Raw genomic sequence first — 22,297 nt, 5'->3', positions numbered from 1 at the left:
CGTTAATTCTCATCATGAATAATCCAATGTTTTGACAGTAAGGCTGAAATTGTTGTTCACATATCCACTGCTTGCAACTATGCTTCGCGGTTTATTTACACATGTGTATCAGTTATGGTGAAATTTTGCATCAACCACTGCCATTGTATGCTTCTTATTGTACAGACATATTCTCTAGAACCATGAGTTCTTCAACCACTACAAGTGTGCGCTTTCTTGTTTCTGTACATTGTCTACTTGTAGATATTTTTCTGTACCCGACTTCAGCCATGATTCTTGTTTCTACACAATGCCGATGAGTCTATGTTTATGTCGAGCGTGGTGAATGGAACCGGAGACTGCTATTCGCCAATGACTACTGTGTTGGCCACAGGGAGCTTATGGTGTGCATAGTGTTTTTTTGTTGATGAGCCCATTTAGTGTGACGACGGCTGAGGCGAAAGTTGAAATACTGTCGTTGTAATATTGTTCCATTTTTTATTAAATAAAACAGTTGTAATTTTTTGTCCATACCATTTTAATTCTCTGTGCTTCTTTCTCTTCCACACTGATTTTTTTGCTATTACTATGTTCCATCACACTACAAAATGGTGCTTCCTTACAACTATGCTCGTGGAAAGGACAAAATGTTTTCCTACTATAAAGAGTTTGTTCCCATTACAAACACCAGGAAATGATGCTTTCGTGCATTGGGAAGAATGCTTCTGTGGTATAAAATATTGTTGCCATCTATAAAGAAACACATCTTAAAAATATCATAATTATTGCCGGATATAATTGTGCTTTACCAAATTATTTCCACAAAAAATGGGATTTGACTTCATTCCCAAAATGATGCTTCCATGCATCAACAAGAATGCTTCCATGGCATAAAAATCATGGTAAGATCAGTAAAGAAATACATCAAAAAATATTGTAATTAAGTGCCAGATTTATTTACAAGAAATAATCATACTTTCCAAAATTATTATTCAGTTTTAGGAAGCAAATCAATTTTTTTGGGGAAGAATGCTTCTGTGGTATAAAATATTGTTGCCATCTATAAAGAAACACATCTTAAAAATATCATAATTAATTGCTGGATATAATTGTGCTTCACCAAATTATTTCCACAAAAAAAGGGATTTGACATCATTCCCAAAATGATGCTTCCATGCATCAACAAGAATGCTTCCATGGCATAAAAATCATGGTGCGATCAGTAAAGAAATACATCAAAAAAAGATCATAATTAACTGCCGGATTTATTTACGAGAAATAATCATACTTTCCAAAATTATTATCCAGTTTTAGGAAGCAAATCAATTTTTTTTTTGAGAAGCAACAATCTTGTTTAGGAAGCATTGGTGCTGACGAATGGAAACAATAAAATTGCTTAATTAATCATCCCTAGATTTGGTGAGAAATTGTTACGAAAAAATAGGAAAGAAATTAATCACAATTAATGCCAGTCCTGCATGCAAATTGACTCACGCAGGGAGTTCTGCTACAGGATCGGACGATGTGCATGCTTCAAATCGGATGGCCATAGACTAGTCTGATAGGTAGCAAATGGCAGTAGTCTGATGCCTAGCGGTTTCCTCATTTTCTTTTAGCTCCGTTGCAGCAGGGAACAAAGACTGCCCTTCATATTTTCACACTTCACCCACAGATAGCTGTTTCAAAATGCAGTTGAGCGTGTCTGCTATAGTGGCATTCGGCCCTTCGCCCAACTTGGCAACAATGACCTTCATTCGCATTGTGCACATCTTCGCCATGTTCACTCTGCAGCTGCGTCACTTCCACACTCAGGCCCAAGTTCAGAAAGAAAATAAAACGAATTCCACCTATTTCATTCAAAGAATAAAATCATGTCAAAACGAAATCCATTGGTTAAATTGAAAGAACAACCATGCCACGAAGACTCAGTACAGCAAAGGCCTCCAACCCCAAAGTCAGGAATAATAAATAACTGAAAGCATACCACACACGAGGTTCAATACAGAAAAGGCCTTTGGCCCAAATTCAGAAATAAACAAAACCAAATTGGATACAGTATTTTACAGTGCACCACCCCCAAAGGAAAACAGGACAATTTCTTTCTTCACCAGCTTGCTACACATCCATCATGCTACTTGCGCATCTTCAACATTGGCAGGCTTGCTCCACTTAGTACGTATGATGCTGCCCGTCGAAGCGAACTGTGCCATCATTACCAGTCCTACCCTGCCAACGAAACTGACCGAAATAATGAGTAGCTATGACAATTTACAACCGCTTAATATGGTTACACATACATAAGACTGAGGCATCCAACGCATGAAAGGTACTGCTCAGTTAATGTTTTTTCTATGGGCAAAGTAAGAGAAAAGTCACAAACAAGTTGGTACAGTCTTTATATGCTATGATCTAACATGATTATAGCTATACTTTTGTAATCTTGCACTACGTCACATACAGAACTGGGCCTCAACGACTATTACTACTCATATCTGTTAATGGAGATGCCAATATTATAAACTATAAGAGGATAATCATGAGAATCTAAGCAACACCATGGTTACCAATGCATGTTAGTTAGAGATGGAACCCACAGAAGCAACTTAGAGCAACATTATAAGACACTTGACAACTTGTATGCTTTGCAGTCTCCTGCCAGTGGAGATGTACTGATTCTGAAATTTGTATGGAAAAGGTCTAAGCACATTTAGGTTGCATAACATATATAGTGGCACACAACTGAACAAAGATACAATTTGTGCATGAATCCACTGATCGAGAAAACTGAATTGTCGGAACATGAATCATGGCTTCTAAGAAAATCAAATATACAATAAAAAGTATCCAACCAGTATGCAGTGTTCATATATACCTTGTGCCATCTAACGCCATGTGTAGACATCCAGTTCTTCGCCAAGAAGTCGCTGGTGCTGCTCTTGGAGCCCAGGCACCCACCGGCCACCGGGAAGAGACCTCTTGCATATCCTCGCCCAGCCACAGCTGCTGCAAACTGCCCAGACCCTCTACATGGCTTAAGTTTGGACAACCAAATACACGCAGCTCTGTCACTTCAGGGACGCTGCAGATCCTCTCCAGGCCTTCGCATTTAAAAATAACAAGGTCCTCAGAGAGCACTGGGGGATCCTCCACGGCCTTCAAGTTGTCCAGTCCTATTAAACAGAGCACGTTCAAACAAGCGGTGTCTTTTCCAAGCTGTTGCGGGAGATCCCTCAGCTTTGGGCACTTCATGAGCTGCAAATTCACCAAACGAGGCATCAGTCGCAGCTTTGCAGATGGGGCATCCTCTTTTCGAATATCAGCAGTTACATCCTCTCTCCGTTCAGCAGCAGCAACTTCTTCCTCACAAAAAGACCACACCTCCCAGTTGGGCATATCCATGAAGATCAACCATTCAAGTTTAGGGAAAGCAACCAACTCATTACACACAACATCACCCTTCTTGCAGCCAACAAATTCAGGTCCAACCTTGGTAACTGCATGTGCTCCATCAATTCTCAGAAATTTCAAGTTGGGTAGCTGCCAGATCGGTGGTAGTTCCACACATGATTTGACTTCTGTGAGTTTCAAGTATAATAATGAAGACAAATAGGCGGTAGCAAAGTAGGTAGGATACCGGTACCAAAGAATCCATAAATACATAGGTCTTCCAGGTTGTGCGGAGGTATTAGCTGCTCAAAGACCTTCTCAGTATTACTAATGTCTTCTTCTGAATATGAACCCTCTCCACGTTCAGTCCACTCTAGCATTAGAGTTTTTAGATGCTTTTTGTCTGTAAGCACTGTATTTGTACTGCAGTGAGCTGATCTTTCCAATTTAACAAGAGAAAGGTACCTCATCTGCGACCAAGAAGACAACTCTTCCAACTTCAATCCATCTTGTATAACAGCATTATCACTTCCATCACCAACAGGATAATCTCCTAAATAAGTGAGGAGCTTCAATTTCCCCAAGCCTTTTGGAACCTGGTTTATTTTTGTGCCAAAAAGATCAAGGCATCTTAAACTGCACAACAGGGTCATTGCCAAAGGAAGACTGTGCAGATCATCACACCATCTCAAGCTCAGTACTTGAAGGTTCTTTAGGGAGCCAATGGATTCCGGAAGACAAGATATGCCAGTATAATCCAGATTAAGTAGACGTAGATGTATCAATTTTCCTATATAGCCTGGAATGCTTTGTACAAGTGAGCAATTCAGTACCAAAACACGAAGAAGCAGAAATCTCTTGAACAATGTAACCTCAATGTTCCGTGGACCCCAAACAGTTAGGAGAGTCCTCACCTTAACTTCCACCTTATCCATGCTAGGCAACACTAATATATCCCCATTAGCTGCGACAGCAGTAACACGTCGCAGTTTTGACATATTTTCGCCCCTTAATGATTCAACATCTCCAACAAAACATTCTTCTCTTGATATATTTAAAGCAAGCTGTCTTAAGAGGTCATGCATTTTGCATTTAGCCTGGTCAAACAATATCCTGTCTGGTTGGAGGAGATTCCGATGTATTAGCTCGTAGTAGTACTCTTCTGCTATGTCTTCTAGTAGTTGGCCTTGCTGCTCCTCAATGAAGCCTTCAGCAATCCATAACCGGGTAACTTGATTACGTTGAATGGTAGAATCTTCAGCATACAGAACACAATATAGGAAACATTGCTTCAGACGATGTGTTAACTCATCATAGCTTAGATACAAAGCTCCTTGTATTTCATCCAAGAGCATGCTCTGAGAGCCAACATATTTGCCCAAATACTTTTTCCACTCATTCTCCGTTAGATCTCTGCTTGCCAAAGCACCAGCGGTCACCTTGATTGCGAGAGGGAGACGCCCGCATTTACGAACAATCTCAATCCCTGTGTTTCTTAAATTCTGCATGTTTTTCTCTTCATCAGTGTTCATCAGAAAGCATGCTCTGGGATCCAGCATATCTGCCCAAAAACCTTTTCCACCCATTCTCCGTACGACCTCTGCTTGCCAAAACACTAGCGGTAACCTTGATTACAAGAGGGAGGCAGCCACATTTACAAATAATCTCAATCCCGATGTTTCTTAGATTTTGCACTTCTTTCTCTTCATCAATATGCATGCTCTTCCAAAGTAGCTCCCATCCCGCCTCTACTGACATGAGATCAACTCGATGGGTATGTTGTACACCTATTCTCATTGCAATTTGATCATCTCTTGTGGTTACCAATATTACTCCGACAGTTGTTTCATGTAATGCAGGTCTTAATAAATCCATCCATATGTTTGAATGCCACACATCATCCAGAACTAGAAAGAAACTCTTCCCTTCAATTGTTTCTGCAAGCTTCCTCTGCAGTTCAGCTATGCTTTCACCTTGCTCATGATGCACACCAATATTGCGGAGAACCTCTTTAAGAAGAGTCACTTCACTGTAGTCTTGTGAAACACAAATCCATGCGTGCATCTGGAAGCTTGCTTTTATTTTTTGGTCATTGTATATTTTCTGAGCTAGTGTTGTCTTTTCTACTCCGCCTGTTCCAACTATACCGATCTTGTATGACTTGTATTCTTTGCATGCAAGAACTAAGTCCACCAGCTTCCTGCTAGAATGTATTATCTCTTTTCCCACAAGGTTGGGCTCAACAAGGTTGGAACTTCTTATTATTTCGGGGAAGGGTCCGACCACTTTGGGTCTATAGTACGCAGCCTTTCCCTACATTTTTGTAAGAGGCTGTTTCCAGGACTTGAACCCATGACCTCATGGTCACAAGGCAGCAGCTTTACCACTGCGCCAAGGCTCCCCTTCAGGTTCTGTACTACTTTTGAATGTTAAAAATATATTGTCCTTTAAAATGTTCTCTATCTTCTTGTTGAGGCTTCTAATCCGAACAGCAACATCATGGCGTGGCCCAATGTTGCAAAAACAAGAGGAAACAGAAAGGCCTTTACATGCAACTGATTTGCCTGATGATGATGAAGGGTGGTCAGGAAGTAGCTTGTTTCCTTTACATCTAGCCACGTCCAAGATTTCTTCAACATCATACATAACATCTCTCAGCTGATCAAGCCAATTGTTTACTGCTCGCTCCTCTGTCCTCCTTTTCTCAGCATCATATATGCAACACCGTATTAGTTCTACTCGTCGCAGTACTTCTGAGAGCTCTTTTTCCACCCCTAGGATTAATATGGCTTCATCAATAATGATATCTTTCAACTTATTGGCACATGATCCAAGTAAACATGCTAGAATGGCTGCCATCAAACAAATGAAATTGCACGAACAAGGGGGAGGTCCACCAAAAAATACCAGGGTGACTTGTTTCAGAGAATGGCAAAAAGTGAAGCCTGAAAATGAATACACAATGTATGTTAATATGCTTTCACAATGACAAATGTCTCTCTAATATATATTGGTATAGAAGATATTTAACGAATTTAGAATTGAAGCTATGCAGTTTATCTGCTTGTGCTTGCAGATTAACATGTGTTTTAGTTTTGTATGTTAAAATTATTTTGTTTTGCTCAGTTGAATAGCCATCAGATGGCAGCTGCAAATAAACACCGAATGTTGCACTGAGTCAGCTACATATTTTTGTTTCTCAGGCCTATCTTAAGTTCTTAACGCATAATCGGTTTCTAGACTCGAAATCATGATAATTTATTACGCTGTAGTCATGAAAGTAAAGTTGCAAGCTCTGAAGTACAATAGCAAGTCTTACCTTACAAACCAGTCTTCCAGTAAGGAGAAAAACATCAATAACAACAATCAATAGTGATCATTTTGAAGATGCATTTTACTCCGATAGTCAGCCCACCTCCTCTAATAAGATCTCGTAAGATTGAGCCCAAGCTAGAATAAAAATGGATAATAGAAGATTATCGGTCAATCACCATGAGAAAACCATGCTGCTACACCTGCAATACATAATAGAAGACTATTGATCAACTAGTGAACAAAAAGGCGTACTACTACGTATCAGATCCAGAAGTGCAGAACATCAGAACCCAATACATACCTGATGCCAGTAATTAAACTGATAAGACAGCGATGAGAGTGATACAACATCGATGAGAGCGGCGCAGGATCAGTTCTATTATGAGTGATCTGTGGAGCAATAGGAATGGCTAACACAATCGACTGAGACAAAACTTTCCCTGCATGCAGTAGAGGTATACTCTGATTAACTGGAGAAGATGAATGGAACGAACAAAACCTTTAAATTTCTTGATTTCCTGCTGTCTTACCAGATCCACAATACCACCAGCATACTGGAGGCAAGCAGGAGTATAGGAGTATAGGACTGTAGCAAGAGCAAACAGCACTAGTTACCAAAGCCCCTCTCCCCTGCTTGTGTAAAAAACAATGCAGTCTATGGCTAGACAGCTAGCACACTCCACAAAGACTGCCAGCTGCAATGGTGTCTCGAGTCTTGTGATAAAAATTAGGGAGCAACCCATTGGATGCTTATTGGCATAGATGTGCAGTTAACTACTAGTGGTCATCAGTACCAACAAATTGATTTGGTTAAATAGCACATATCCATACCGGTGAAAAGATTAACTAGCTTTCTCGGCCTAATCTATTAGTATTGTTTACCTCGAGATTCCTAAGGATATGTGAAACCTGCAAAGAGTTTTGTTTCCATTGATACCCACAGGTCATGTCTGCTAACATGAGTCTACTACACCACAAAGGCGCTGTGTTACTGCGCCTGCCCATCTTGAAAAAGAAAAAGGAAATATTTGAGAAAATGTTGATATTACAATATTTGTTCAATGGTAGTCGGTACATTACATAGAAGACAATAACAAATAATGACATTTCAAATAGCGCTCAACAAGCAATCATAGTTGGTACAGCCAATCCACGTTCTGGATAATTATATTTATTCAACAATACATGACACAGCAAAGAATTATGAAATCAACATTTTTCGACAAATGGTATGAATGTGTAAATGAATCATCAATCATGCATAATTTGGACAAGGTTCTTCAATGGAGTCATATCCTTATTATTATCAGGCAAACTGCAGTTAATCAAGCGAATGGAAGTACCAAGCCCAGTACAAATATGTATCAGTAGCTGCTTACAAAATTGAATTTTCTCCCCGGTCAGGAGAGAGTTAATAGGGCTAGCAGATGATGTGTGTTCTTATGATGGGAGACGGCATTCTGACTAGGAACGCCAGAACCTGCTTGTTCAGACTTCGCTAGTTTCATAGCTTCTTCAAGTTGAGTTCGAGTTAGTGGCATTACCTAGCATAGACACAGGCTATGAAAAGCTATACATGTGTATACTTATAGACATCTACTCCCTCCGTTCCTAAATATAAGTCTTTGCAGAGAAATTCCACTATGGACTACATACGGAGCAAACTGAGTGAATTACACTCTGAAATGCATCTATATACATGTGTATCTAGTTCATAGTAGAATCTCTACAAAGACTTATATTTAGGAACGGAGGGAGTATAATTTAGAGACAACCGATCTTTAAAACACCAACAAGGCAACTGTTATCTGAAAATGCAGAAATGTAGAATCGACACTACTCATAAATCGATGTCATCCAGAATGCATGGCCCAACTTCTTACAAGTTTAAACCCTAAACACATCTAAGTATTCAGAATTGTCACAACCAAATCATACTAGAGGATTTTCCATCCAAAATACTTTGATATCATTAAATATTCAATTAATTGTTAACATACAAGTAAGTGTCAGGTTTTGTATACTGGAGAGAACATTAAGGTTCCGATTTTGTAAAATGAATAGACTATTCTGTTAGAAAGTTTAGTGTGTGCCTTCAATACAAGCAGAAAGCGAGAAACCAGAGACGAAATTTGGCTTGATTTCCCTATTAAAAGTAAGAACTACGTTAACTGTCATGAAGAAACACGTAAATTGAGGTGATATTCCATTTGCACACACCATAGCCTCCGGCATTAGATTCAAATTAATAAGAAAAGGACAGATATGTCCATACTAACATGCAGAGTCTCCTTTTCCAACTTTGGCAGGACAACTTAAAAAATTTGAATTCCATGATGATAAACTACAGTAGTTTTGAAGTAAATACAATATAATCTGCATATTTAAATATAAAGTTTATAAATGAGCAAGAGTGGTCCAAAGTTCACTAAAAAGGAGCCAAATCACTGCATCAAAAGGTTCACGCTTATAAAAAGCATATCTTGACAGGTAAAAAAGAACATATCTTGAGTTGAGGCACGATGAGTGCATCATGTGCAGGGACGGAGCCAGGGGTGGGCACGATGAGTGCACCATGTGCAGGGATGGAGCCAGGGGTGGGAATGCAGGGGGCATGGCTCCCCCCATGGTAATTTTTTCTTGAAAGAACCTGTATATTGTTAGTTCAAGATGCTCTAGATTTATATGTTTGCCCTCCTCCAACCTTTTACCTTTTCTATTGGCCCCCTCTAACAATATTCCTGGCTCCGTCCGATCAAGTGGTGAGGTAAGACTAAATATCGTGCCTTGTGTTGTGATACATACTTCTGGTCTTCCCATACAAAACTGTGATACTCGTCCACGGTAACAAGTTTAATTAATTCCAAACAGTTTTAAAAGGTGTGACAGAAGACAGAGTGTTCAAGTATTCAGCTAAAAAAATTCAGAGAGTTCTGGACCTGATATGCTTGCTTTGACTAGCATATGTCTGCCAAAGATTCAAAGAGGTGTGCCAGAACACAAAGTGTTCAAGTCTTCAGCTAAAAACACTCACAGAGTTCTTAACCTGATATGCTCGCTTCGACTAGCATATGTCTGCCAAGATTAACTTGCTGACGAGTGACCAGTAAGATTAAGGATATCATAGCTAGTAGTAGCATCTGGCAAGATGATATGGCTGCACAACAGGTTACAAAAAATAAAGATGCTCAGACAGTGCAGAAAAAATTAAGCAGGCTATATCTCGAGTCCTATGAAAGAAATTAACAATCTTCCCACTTGCTGACTGCTTATATTTGTCGCTGTTCACTTAACTAGTAGCATTCGTCAGTGCCAACTGATATACCTGTACCTCGAGATTCCACGGGGACACGTGAAACCTCCTGCAAGGAGCTTTTGTTTTCACAGATACCTGCAAATAGATTAAGTCTGCTCACATGCCCAACACAGCACATATATATTGTTTAGACACAACCCCTTGTAAATGGAATCAATGTATCTATGCGTTGTATCATAATTGACGGGGGCATATATTGTGAACATCACGTATTAGCTACTACTCCCTCCGTTCCGATTTACTCGTCGTGGTTTTAGTTCAAATTCGGAACGGAGGGAGTACTTGTTTTCTTGAAACACTAGGATAAAACAAGAACTAATGGTGGTCTTCTGGGTTAAGGACACACCGACACCGGTCGACACATCCACTCCTCAAACAGAAATGAAGCAACTGATGCCAATAAACACCGGTCCAAACATCAATTCTTTGGTCCAGAGTCCAGACCTTACATTTTCTCGCTACAAGAAGAGGAGGATTGAGATTAATTAGTGCAATCTAATCTATCTAACCGGCCTGTTACTCTAATGGACTGGCAGACATTGGGCGGAGGCAGAAGCAGCAGCAGGAGGAGAGACGCCTCGTGGTCGCCCAGATCTCGCATGCCCGTCGGCGTGCAGGTGGCGCCCTCGGCCGCGAAGCAGCTGGCTGCGGCGAGCGCGGACGAAGCCATTAATTGCTGGGGGCGAGGGTGGCGCAGAGGAGTTAGTGAGGATAGCGGAAGCAACCGAGAGGAATCGCTGAAAGGTTGTATGGAGGGGAGGGATTTCAGTCGGAGGAGGATGACGACGACGGCCGTGCAGGGGAACCGCGGCGGCGGCGGCGGCTCCGTTCTGACGATGGGGAAAGAAAACGAGGAGATACCACAGGCCCAGCCCTGTAAGGGCATCTCCAGCCGTTAAGCCCCCCAGGAGGCATTTTTTTCGCCCCTTGGGGGGCTACCGGCGAAAATTTTAGCCTGGGGGTGGAATGATATCCACTCGTTGCCCCCCCCCCCCACCACCACACCGCCCAAGTCGTGCGTGCTCTGCTCACAAAGGTCGCCACCGCCGGCAGCGTCGCGCCCGCGACCTGGCCGGCTCCTTCTCACGCCCGTCAGCCGTCGTCCGGCCCGCTTGCCGGCGTCAGCCCGCTCGCCCGCGCGGCCACGGCCCCGGCGCCGCTCTCCCTCCCTCCCAAGCCCCACGCCATGCTGCCGCCCGCCCGCCGCCTGCTCCACACGGGCCCGCCGGCGGACCCGGGTGCGCTCAGGTACATCCCGGAGCGGATCGCCGGGGCCGCCATGCTGGCGCCGGTGGTGAACTACTGGTGGCCCGGGTTCCCGGTGGAGCTGGCGGCGCGGGAGTACAGCCGGCAAGAGCGCGGCGACCAGTGGGCGCTGCGCGTGGCGCACACGCCCCCGGCACCCTCCGGAAGAAGAGGGAGATGGCGACGCGGCAGGAGATCCAGGAGTCGTACTACAGGGACATGGTCGTCATGTTCGGCAAGTGGGAGTTCGACCCCATGGCGCTGCCGGAGCCGCCGTGCCCGGTGCACCTGTGGCAGGGCAACGAGGACGGCCTCGTGCGTCCCGCGCCGTCGTCCGCTTCCGTGGCCCCGAGGCGCCGCGCTGACAAGGTGGAGTGTCCGAGCGGGCGAGACCTTCTTCTCCGCGGCTGCTCCGGGGAGGCGCGACGCGGGGCCAACGACGGGCGACGGGGTCGGCCGCTTGCGGCTCCTCCAGGGAGATGCGGGCGAGGCCGGCGACGGGAGACGGGGCCGGCTCGCCGGAGCGAGGAGCAGGGGAGAGAGGAAAGAGAGCAGAGGAGCGAGGTGGGCATGCGGGAGAGAGCTTGTCTTTTTTTGCATGCATCACATGGTGGGCCAAGCCAGGAAAAGAAGGAGAGCGGGTAGAGAGGTTGGCAGTGGCCCTTTGGCAGTGAAAGTATCGCGCCGGCGCCCCCAGCTGCCTCCCGGTTTGCTGCGTTCCGCTTGCGCGCGCCGGCCGTAATTTTAGACAAATCCGGCGCTTTTTGAGGTCTTGGGATCCCGACTGGGAGAAAAAATAGACGCCGGCGTCCAAAAAGTGCTCGTGGGGGGCTTCCTGGGGGGCCGGCTGGAGATGCCCTAAACAACAACAGTTTCTGGGGCCAACCCCACTCGCCCCAACAAAAGCACGAACACTTTCAAAAAAGGGAACATTTTTTTATTATGAATATTTTAAGAACGAACAGTTTAATCTAGGAACATTTTTTGGAAATGCAAACACTTACTAAAGCTCCGGGAACATTTTTTAGCATTTCAGGAAGAATTGTCAAAACACATGAAATTTGGGTCAAGGTCCAACAAAAGAAATCTCTAAAGGTTCGGGACATTCTTTGAAAACACAAACAATTTTTTTTTAAAATGGAAATATTTTTAAGAACGAACTTGATAAAAAATAAAAATGAGAGCCCTGAGAACGAATATTTGGGCCACTCCTCCGCCACCGCCTTCGGAGCTCCGCCATCACGCCCCAAGGAGAGAGTCGTGAGAAAAAAAATAAAAATGCCTAAATTGCAGTATATAAGTTCAGTAAGGATAGTCCCAAAGAGCATTGCTTGCTAGGGCAGATGGTGCATGTGGTAGTTTGTGTGTTTTCCTTGTTCTTATTCAGCTCTTTTTGCAGAGAAACTGACCTTGTGCTTCATAGTTCAGATATCTGCTCCAAAATGCAGTTTCATCGTGGCCCTCCGCCCTTCGCCCAAGTCCAGCGCTCCGGCACATCTGCAGGCAGCATCCACCTCCACCGCACTGTGCACATCTCGTCGTTGTGTTCAGTCTGCACTCTACAGCAATGTCAGTATGGCAACAACCAGGGAAAAAATATGTACAAAATTATTTTTGGTCCTGATTTCAGCCAGACAGTCCTTCTGATAATGCAGTTTCGCCATACGACGGAACGCAGGATTACAGAAACAAATTGCTCTTCCTTCACCAGGTCACACACACAAGTTCAGCCATACATACAGGTTACACATGTTCACTGTAGCAAAGCCTCAGGCCCAAGTTCAGAAACAAAATAAAACGAAATGCATCACTTCCATCCAAAGCATACAATCGTGCGAAAATAAAGTTCATCCATAACATTCAAAGAACCAAACTGTGTCTCTCAGGTTCAGTGCATCAAAGGCCTGTGGCCTCAAGTTCAGGGAAAATAAAACGGAACTGGTCGGAAAATAAAGTGCACAAGAGGTTTAGTACAACAAAGGCCTCCGGCCGAATTTAGAAATAAGCAAAATGAAACGCAATACAGTATTTGAAGGGAACCTGCCCACAGAAAAATAGGATACTTTCCGCATCTTCAGCATTGACAGGCTTCCTCAACTTAGCATGTCCCATGCTTTGCCCACTGAAGTGAACTGCACCAACAGTCCAGCATATATATAACAGAATTAAGAAACAAACCGTAGTAGTTCTGATGAGCATATACTATGGAACACATAAGCAACTTAGAGGAACACACAACACTTGATAACTTGTATATGCCTGCAATCTGCTTCCATGGACATGTACTAAAGCTCTTTTCAAATGTGTACAAGGAAAACAAATTTAAGCATTTCTGGTGCATCGATTAATGCCATATGAAGCTTGCAATTTGTGTATCCAATGGGGCATAAAATTAAGGTCCAGAGAATTAAAGACACAAAACAAAATGTCCAGCCAGTATATATGCGGTGTTCATACCTTGTGCTTTCATTGCCATCTAACTGGTAGACAGCGTGTAGACATCCAGGTCTTCGCCATGAACTCGCTGGTTCTGTTTTTGAAGCTGAGGCAGCCAGTGGGAAGAGATCTCTTGCATATCCACGCCCAGCCCCAGCTGCTGCAAACTACCCAACCCCTCTACATGGCTTAAGTTTGGACAGCCATGTGCACACATGTCTGTCACTCGAGGGAGGTTGGAAATCAACTCCAGGCTCGTACAATTCTGTATAAGGAGAACCGAGAGCAGTGGGAAGTCCTCCAGGGCCTTCAAGTTGTTTGTTCCAATTAATCTAAGCTCCTTCAAGCTGGCAGCGACCTCTCCAAGCTGCCGCGGGAGAGCCCTCAGCTTCGGGCAACCATCGAGTTTCAAAAGCACTAAACGGGGCAGCAGTTGCAACCTTGCAGAATGGGCACCCACTTCCGGATCCTCAAAAAAAGACCACTCCTCCCAGTTGGGCATATCCTTGAGGATCAAACATTCGAGTCTAGGAAAAGAAACTAACTCATTGAAAGGATCACCCTTCCTACAACCAACAAATTCAGGTCCAACCTTGGTAACTGCATATGCTCCATCAATTCTCAGATATTTCAAGTTGGGTAGCTGCCCAATCAATGGAATATCCTCACAGGATATTACATTCCCGAGGCCCAAATGCTCCAGTGAAGGCAAACAGGTGGTACCAAACCAGGTGGGATACCGCTGGCCAAAGAAATTAAAAATCCACAGGTGTTCCAAGTTAATTGGAGGTACTAGCTGCTCCAAGACCCGCTCAGCATTGCTAATGTCTTCTTCTGAATATTGCCCATCTCCACGTTCAGTCCACCTTAGACTTAGGTTTTTTAGATGCATTTTGTCTGTCAGCACTGCATTTGTAGCACAATGAGCTGCTCTTTCCAATTTAACAAGGCCAAGATCCCTCATCTGCGACACATAAGACAAGTCTTCCAACTTGCATCCATCTTGTACATTAACATTATCACTTCCGTCAGCTACAGGGAATCCTTGTAAAGTGTTGAGGAACTTCAGTTTTGCTATCCCTTTTGGAATCTGATCTATTTTTGTACCATCAAGAGAAAGACATCTTAAACTGCACAACTGGGTCATTGTTGAAGGAAGACTATGCAGAGAACCACAATAATCCAAGCTCAATACTTGAAGGTTTCTTAGGGAGCCAATGGATTCTGGAAGACAAGATATGCCAGTATAATTCAGATCAAGTAGACGTAGATGGATCAATTTTCCTATACAATCTGGAACACTTTGTACAAGTGAGTAATTCAGCACCAGAACACGAAGAAGCAGAAATCTCTTGAACAATGCATCCTCCATTCTCTGTGCACCATGAACACTTAGAAAAGTCCTCACCTTAACTTCCACCTTATCGACTCTAGGTAACACCAATATATCCTTCTTAGTGACAGCCGTAACACGTCGCAGCTTTGACATATTTTCACCTCTTAATGTTTCAACGTCTCCAACAAAACATTCTTCTCTTGATATATTTAAAGCAAACTGTCTCAGGAGGTCATGCATTCTACATCTCTCCTGATCAAAATATTTGTTATCTGGTTGGAGGAGGTTTCGATGGATTAGCTCATAGAAGTACCCTTCTGCTATGTCTTCTAGTGATTGGCCTTGCTGCTCCATGATGAACCCTTCAGCAATCCATAACCGGACAATTTCTCCACGCCGAATGAGAGAATCTTCAATATGCAAAGCACAATAAAGGAAACACTGCTTCAGACGATGCGGTAACTCGTCGTAGCTTAGACGTATAGCTCTTTCTATTTCATCAGAAAGCATGCTCTGGGATCCAGCATATCTGCCCAAAAACCTTTTCCACTCATTCTCCGTACGACCTCTGCTTGCCAAAACACTAGCGGTAACCTTGATTACAAGAGGGAGGCAGCCACATTTACGAATAATCTCAATCCCGATGTTTCTTAGGTTTTGCACTTCTTTCTCTTCATCAATATTCATGCTCTTCCAAAGTAGCTCCCATCCCACCTCTACTGACATGAGATCAACTCGATGGATATGCTGCACACCTATTGTCATTGCAATTTGATCATCTCTTGTAGTTACCAATATTACTCCAGCAGCTGTTTCGTTTACTGGAATTCTTATTAAATCTGTCCAAACATTTGACTGCCACACATCATCTAGAACAAGAAAGAAACTCTTGTCCTTGATTGCTTCTGCAAGCTTTCTCTGCAGCTCGGCTATGGTTTCACCTTGCTGATGATGCACACCAATATTACGGAGAACCTCTTTCAGAAGAGTAACTTGATTGTAATCTTGCGACACACAAATCCATGCGTGTATCTTAAAGCTTCCTTTTATTTTGTTGTCATTGTATATCTTTTGAGCTAGTGTTGTCTTACCAACTCCCCCGGTTCCAACAATAGCAAGCTTGTAAGACTTATTTTCCTTGTGTGAATGAACTAAGTCCACCAACCTCCTGCTAGAACGTATGATCTCCTTTCCCACAAGGTTGGGCTCAACGAGGTTGGAACTTCTTATCAGTTTGGATGTTGGACCATTTCCAGCAGGTTGTGTACAATTGTTGAACGTTAAGAATATCTTGTCCTTTGAAATGTTTTCTATCTTTATGTTGAGGCTTCTAATCCGAACAGCAACATCATGACGTGACCAGATGTTACAAAAGCAAGAGGAAACTGAGAAGCCTGTACATGCAGCTGATTTGCTTGATGATGAAGAAGGATCATCAGGAAGTATCTTGCTTCCTTTACATCTAGCCACATCTAGGATTTCATCAACATCATATATAACATCTCTCAGTTGGCCAAGCCAATTGTTTACTGCTAGCTCTTTTGTCCTCCTTTTCTCAGCATCATATATGCAACATTTTATCAGTTCTACTCGTCGCAGGACTTCTCTGAGCTCTTCTTCCACCCCGAGGATTAGTATGGCCTCATCTGTAATGATATTCTGCAACTTACTGGCACATGATCCAAGCAACGATTCAAGTATGGCTGCCATCAATCAGACAAACTCGGCAAGGGAGATCAACCCAAACCACCACGGTGACTTGTTCTGAGAATAGCAGAAATTGGAAGCTGAAAATGAATGCTTTCCAAAATTAGACAAGGCTCTACAGATACACTAGAAGCTACTTGGTTACTTTTTTTTTTTTGCCTAATGAAAGCTATGTATGCAACATACATATAGATTCAGCACCTTGAGTAGTTCCATGTATCAAGGACTAAGTTCAAGTTTTTGTGCTCGCAAATTTACATGTGTTTCAGTTTTTCATACAAAAATATTTATTAGTCTGTCTTGCCTAATTAAGGGCGCCATCCAATGGCAGCTGCATAGCAGTCTGCAGTCTACATATCAATCGGAACCAAAGAAAATGTTGCGTCAAGTATATGCGGAGTAAAAAGGACCGGATGAAGTATATTTCTATCTGTTACAACACCTAGATTAATCATCCAGCAGCTTTTTTGCTTTTCTGATTCATCTGATGAATAGCCCCAGTGCTAGCCTAGAAATCTTGATAACTACTCCCTCCGTTCGGAATTACTTGTCGCAAAAATGGATGTATCTAGACGTCTTTTAGTTCTAGATACATCCATTTCCGAGACAAGTAATTCCGAACGGAGGGAGTAGTTTATTCGACTGGACTAATGAAAGTTAAGTTGATTGCAAGTCTTTACCTTACAAACCACTCTCTGGTCAAGGAAAACCCGTCAATAGTAAGAACCAATAGTGATCATAAATCTTGAAGAATCAGTTTGCTATGATGATCAGTCGATCTCATAGAAGATTACCGTTCAATCACCACCAGAAAACCATACTGCTTCTACACCTGCAGTATTATATATAGATAATACAAGATTATGTATCAATTAGTGAACAAGAAGCAGTGCCACCCACCGCAATACAGATCAAGAAGTTAAGGATACTGAGATCAAATATATACCTGAACACGGGCCGGTAAGTCCACAGGATCACTTCAATCAGTGGTGACCAGTGGACCAACGGGGAAGGAACGACAAACTTGAGAGGATCAAGACAAACTTTTCCTCTGTGTGTGAAGAAGAGGAAGAATAGAGCGAACAATATCTTCGGGAAATCAGTGAAAAGCACACTCGAGGAGGCGAACTCAGCGGGGAATCACTTTGGTCTGAAGCAAGAATTAGTCGCATAAAGGCAGGCTTTGGTGCTGGCTGGAAGAGAATAGAGGTGAAGAAGGCTAATGATGCTTATCTTAATTTGTTTAACCCACTAATTATTCCATCCTTCCCACCCACCATTGCAGCAAAAGGCAAAAGCAAAAGCACTCAAGGTGGCTCACTTTTTCTTTCTTGATGATTCAGCCTGATGCCTTACCTAAGCCGGCAGCAGCATATATATACTGGAAAGCCAAGCCAACAGCAAAGCCCTCAGTTGGAATGAATTGTATACCCAAACAACACTAGCTACTTCCATTATTAATTCAATTGTCAGGATATTATTTAACCAAACAACATTAGCTCATCATTTTCATCAACCAGCAATGAAAGCCAGTCTCAACACAACGGCACCAGGTCAACAAGAGATGTACTGCAGAATCTGCACCAGTAATAAAGATCCCCAAAAGAGAATTTTGCAATACAGCTTACAAACGACTATGTTGTATCCATCACAGTTGATCCAAGCAGTCAATGAGGTTCAACTTGGGGTTACTATAGAGGTAACTAGAGCACACTTGCCCAACAAAATTTCTTTCAAGATTAAATGCACTAGCTTTGCTAGTTATCGTCCTTAATTCTCTTGAGCAGCTTGGCAGCCCACCGGCGCAGCCTTTTATTCAGGGTGAAGCCAACCATGACGCCAACCACAAAGCTGACGGCGCCGAACTTTGTGCAAGCTGACAGAGACACCATCCGGCTGCAATACCAAAGGATCGCACGTCAGTTGCAAACTTGCAAGGCACATAACTTTAGTCAGGGATTACAGATTTACAGTACAACATGTGCACATTTACATCACCAAAAATGTTACTGCTGCAGCCTAAATCTAGAAACAAAGACTGAGAGTAGATGCCATGCATGTGCCATACAGATTTCACTATATAGGCACAGAGTCTATTTGGTAGATGACTGCAGCTTTGGTTGGCAGATGCAGACCCCAACCCTCCACATTGTCTTTATTCCATCCCCAGCATTCAGTTGCATGTCACAAAATTTCAAAGCATGCTATCTACTGGATTGATTTTCCAGTCTTTAAACTTGGAGGTTCTAATAGAACTTCGGACAAATCCTAGAACTTGTACAAATGAATGAAACAGAAACCAAACTTTCCGCTACAAGTATCAAGCAGCTTTCAATCAACTAATGACCAAAAATAAATAAACTGGAGCCGCTGCTAAAAATTTCAATTAGGATAAAAAAACGACTGGGTCAGGTTTCTTCAGATTAGGGGGCTAATTTAACATAGGGATCAGTGCACTTCACCCCCCTGCAGCCACTGCTCAAGGGTGGCAACCTCAGTTGGTGCAGCACCACAGTGGCAGCACGGCACAAAGCAGGAGGATGAGCATGGGAGCATGAGGCAGAAAGGCCTGAGGATTTGCCTAAGGAGGCACAGGGGAAGTCAGAGGGTACAGTTATAGAAGTGGGATATGGAAAATTCAGCAACTGCATAGTGAGGCAGAGTTGCAATCTCCTAAATCAACGTGGCTAAGCATGTACACTGGCAACCGAATATCTGCTGTTTAGAAGTTCCACAAATATATGTAGAACATACAGAGTACATTGCTCAGCCTAATTCTTGTTATCAGGTTTACGGTTTGGCATCCGTTAAGATGCAGAAAGCTACATAGCACCATATGGAACACCCAAAATACTGGCATAAAAGTAAACAGAAGTCGAATAATTGGGTTGTCCTACCATACACATAACTGAAGCTTTCCCCAGCCAAATATTTATTGCGGATCAAATCAATTTTACTCGTTTAGTCAAGGTTTTTCAGCTTTGATGATAGGAGCCACAGATAAAACATGAGGTGCAGGTGTTGCAAGGGATTTCCTACATGCGCGTCGGCTACTACCAGAGTGTACAGTACAATATGCTTGATACACCCAAACTAGTGGCAGCCTAGCGCAAAATCCGCCCCCAAATCGAAGCAATCTACCGGGCGAGCGAGCCGAAACAGGGCGCATCGACTGAATCTCGAATCAGATGAGGAGGGGGACGGGGAGGGGGAGCTCGGACGTACCCTGCCTCCCTGGGCAGGAGGAGCTGGTCGGAGAAGGCGGCGGTGGCGGAGCGCGCGGAGGAGGAGGAGTTGGCGGCGTCCTGAGCCGCGGCCTGCAGCCTCCCCACCGCCGACGAAGCCGAAGGCATCTCCGCGGATCCCGACCTCTCGCTGGCCTCGCCGGGGTTCGAGCTAGCTAGGGTTTAGCGGCGGAGGATTTTTCTTCCCTCTTTTCTCGGATGGGGTGGTAAATAAGAGAAGGAATTAATTTTCCTTTTCCGTCTTTTTTCTTGTAGACGAAGAAGAAGAAAGACGGGTCGGAGAAGGAGCGAAGGCGAGGTCGAGTGGGGGATGGGCCGGGTCGGGACGGCACTGGGCTCTGGGTTTTGCGCAGTCCGTGCCTCTTTTTTTTTTTGGAACTGATGAAACATCGTCATTTCAAATTTCAAATTGTTTAACTTCAGAGTTTGAATCCTCCGAGAAGTAAAAATGCCTGGCCAGTTTATAGGAAGTGCAGGAAACATGTCACCAACTACCTCGATGTAATGTTTATTACGCTTGACCCGCTTTGTACTTCCGGTGGATCTTTACTAGCACATATACTCATGCGTTGCAACGGAAAAAGATATATTTTGCGAGAAGCAATCGGAGAGATAATTTATGTGTCCATCAAAGGAATCTTCACGGCAGTGCGGCAGCAAAGCGAGGAGTTGGGGGTCTTCTCGCGGGTCATGTTCGGCCCATGATGTCTTGATAATGGTGGGTTGGTCGGCGTGACGGCGGCCACCCAACTCGTGCCTTTTCTCCTCTGGGTCCGCCACTGTGTTGGGGTTGTGGCTGCCTCCTCGTTTCACGGCTGCGCGACGACCTTCGAGGCATGGTTGCTTGACTACACTCTCCTATCACCACGTAACCAAATGGATTACTAGTTGCAGCACATAAGTCCCTTTTTGTTAGCATAATCAGACAGACCCTTCTTAATCAGGGTTTATTCTCTTTGATTATTTTAGCACTCACGTCCACATAGCTTTTTAATTAAAGCTAAATCAACATAGTTCTCTCTTATTATCACATGCCCACAATTTTTTTCAATTATAGCCAACCGGCATATTCTCTTTTATCATCAAATAGTGCATGGGACGCATAACAATTCACGTACCGACCAGCACATTGGTAGGCAAAAAAAATGTCCTATGTTTGTAAGGCGTGAGTAAAATTCTAAAAAAACGACGAGTTGAAGGACCGAACTCATGACCTCAAACACTTGACCACGTACTGTTAGCCACTCGAAGAAATAGTTCCTGCTAACCAATAGCCAGTGTGCATGTTTAAAAACAACTGCCGGCTTAGATTCTAAACATTATGTATTTTTTAATTTGCAAAAGTTATATTAATAATTAGAAATGGCAAATATTCTTGGAAAAGTGCACATTTTTTGAAATTCCAAACATTTTACCAAAATACAATTTTGTTTGTGTAAAATTCGTTCATTTTTCTAAAAAGATGAACGGAATTTGAAACGGGAAGATTATTTGAAATTTACAAAAAAATTCTAAAAACATGAACCTTTTATAAAAATATGAACATTTTTTAATTTGTTAACAATTTTTGAAATGGACCATGTTTTGAATATTCAGAACAATTCTAGAAAATATGTTTTTGTAAACACGAACATAATTTTGAATTTGTAAATATTTCATTACAACAAGAATATTTTTCGAATTTGGAACATTTTCAAAATGCAATTTAGTTTAGAAAATCTCGAACAATTTTTGAAAACACAAATATTTTTGAAAAAGCAAGAGCATTTTATGAATTTGGAACGAGAACAAAAAAATTAAAATGCCGTACATTTTTCATATCGGGAACAACTTTTCGGAATTCTGACCTTTTTAAAAATTCTGAATGTTTTCTAAAAAATTCAAATTTGAAAAAAAGAAAAAATAAAGTTGGATGGAAAAAGTAAAAATTAAAAGGAAGGGATAATAGAAAGAAACAGAAAAATAGAAGCAGGACACACACAAAAACTAATACGGGCCGGCCCAGTTATTGGCGTCCTGTGCGAAGCTCTGACTATTTTCCGCTGCGCGCAAAAAATAGCATTTTCAGGCTGCATGGGTAGAAAATAAATGGGCTGCCTTTGCTGGGCCACACTGCCCAAGTACAAAATTCTGGACAAAAATTTCCCTCAAGAAAAACTCGAATAGAAAAAAAATCAATGATGAACAGATGAAAAAAAATCAGAGAAACACACCTTGCTTTATTAGTAGGTAGGTATGATATAGATAGTAGATCTGATGCTTTACAAAAATATAGTTATCGAGCCAGTGGATGCACTTACTAATTATGCACGCTTCTATCTATACTTCGAA

General features: G+C 42.8%; 2 protein-coding genes and 1 pseudogene across 2 annotated transcripts; all 3 read right to left on the bottom strand.

Moving 5' to 3' along the window:
* Positions 1-2,660: 2,660 nt before the first annotated feature.
* On the bottom strand, positions 2,661-7,120 carry LOC123064772 (putative disease resistance protein RGA4; annotated as a pseudogene).
* A 5,955-nt stretch (positions 7,121-13,075) lies between these two features.
* Positions 13,076-18,130, bottom strand: LOC123068583 (putative disease resistance protein RGA4). The gene is made up of 4 exons (XM_044491182.1): positions 17,668-18,130; positions 17,402-17,553; positions 13,700-16,801; positions 13,076-13,374 (listed from the first exon to the last, which is right to left on the bottom strand). The coding sequence occupies exon 3, from the start codon at positions 16,722-16,724 to the stop codon at positions 13,719-13,721; it is 3,006 nt and encodes a 1,001-aa protein (XP_044347117.1). The 5' UTR covers positions 16,725-16,801; positions 17,402-17,553; positions 17,668-18,130; the 3' UTR covers positions 13,076-13,374; positions 13,700-13,718.
* Positions 18,131-18,288: 158 nt separating this feature from the next.
* Positions 18,289-20,216, bottom strand: LOC123068584 (uncharacterized). The gene is made up of 2 exons (XM_044491183.1): positions 19,947-20,216; positions 18,289-18,617 (listed from the first exon to the last, which is right to left on the bottom strand). The coding sequence occupies exons 1-2, from the start codon at positions 20,072-20,074 to the stop codon at positions 18,479-18,481; spliced, it is 267 nt and encodes an 88-aa protein (XP_044347118.1). The 5' UTR covers positions 20,075-20,216; the 3' UTR covers positions 18,289-18,478.
* Between the last annotated feature and the right edge of the window lie 2,081 nt (positions 20,217-22,297).

This window comes from Triticum aestivum, chromosome 3B, assembly GCF_018294505.1.
Source record: "Triticum aestivum cultivar Chinese Spring chromosome 3B, IWGSC CS RefSeq v2.1, whole genome shotgun sequence".
NCBI classification, from domain to species: domain Eukaryota; kingdom Viridiplantae; phylum Streptophyta; class Magnoliopsida; order Poales; family Poaceae; genus Triticum; species Triticum aestivum.
This window is presented reverse-complemented; position numbering and strand designations above follow the sequence as displayed.

Coding starts and splice junctions, on each gene's coding strand:
- LOC123068583 (XM_044491182.1), bottom strand. CDS start 16,724: ATGGCAGCCATACTTGAATCGTTGCTTGGATCATGTGCCAGTAAGTTG.
- LOC123068584 (XM_044491183.1), bottom strand. CDS start 20,074: ATGCCTTCGGCTTCGTCGGCGGTGGGGAGGCTGCAGGCCGCGGCTCAG. Junction 18,618..19,946: donor CTCCTGCCCAGGGAGGCAGG/GTACGTCCGAGC, acceptor TTGGTATTGCAG/CCGGATGGTGTCTCTGTCAG.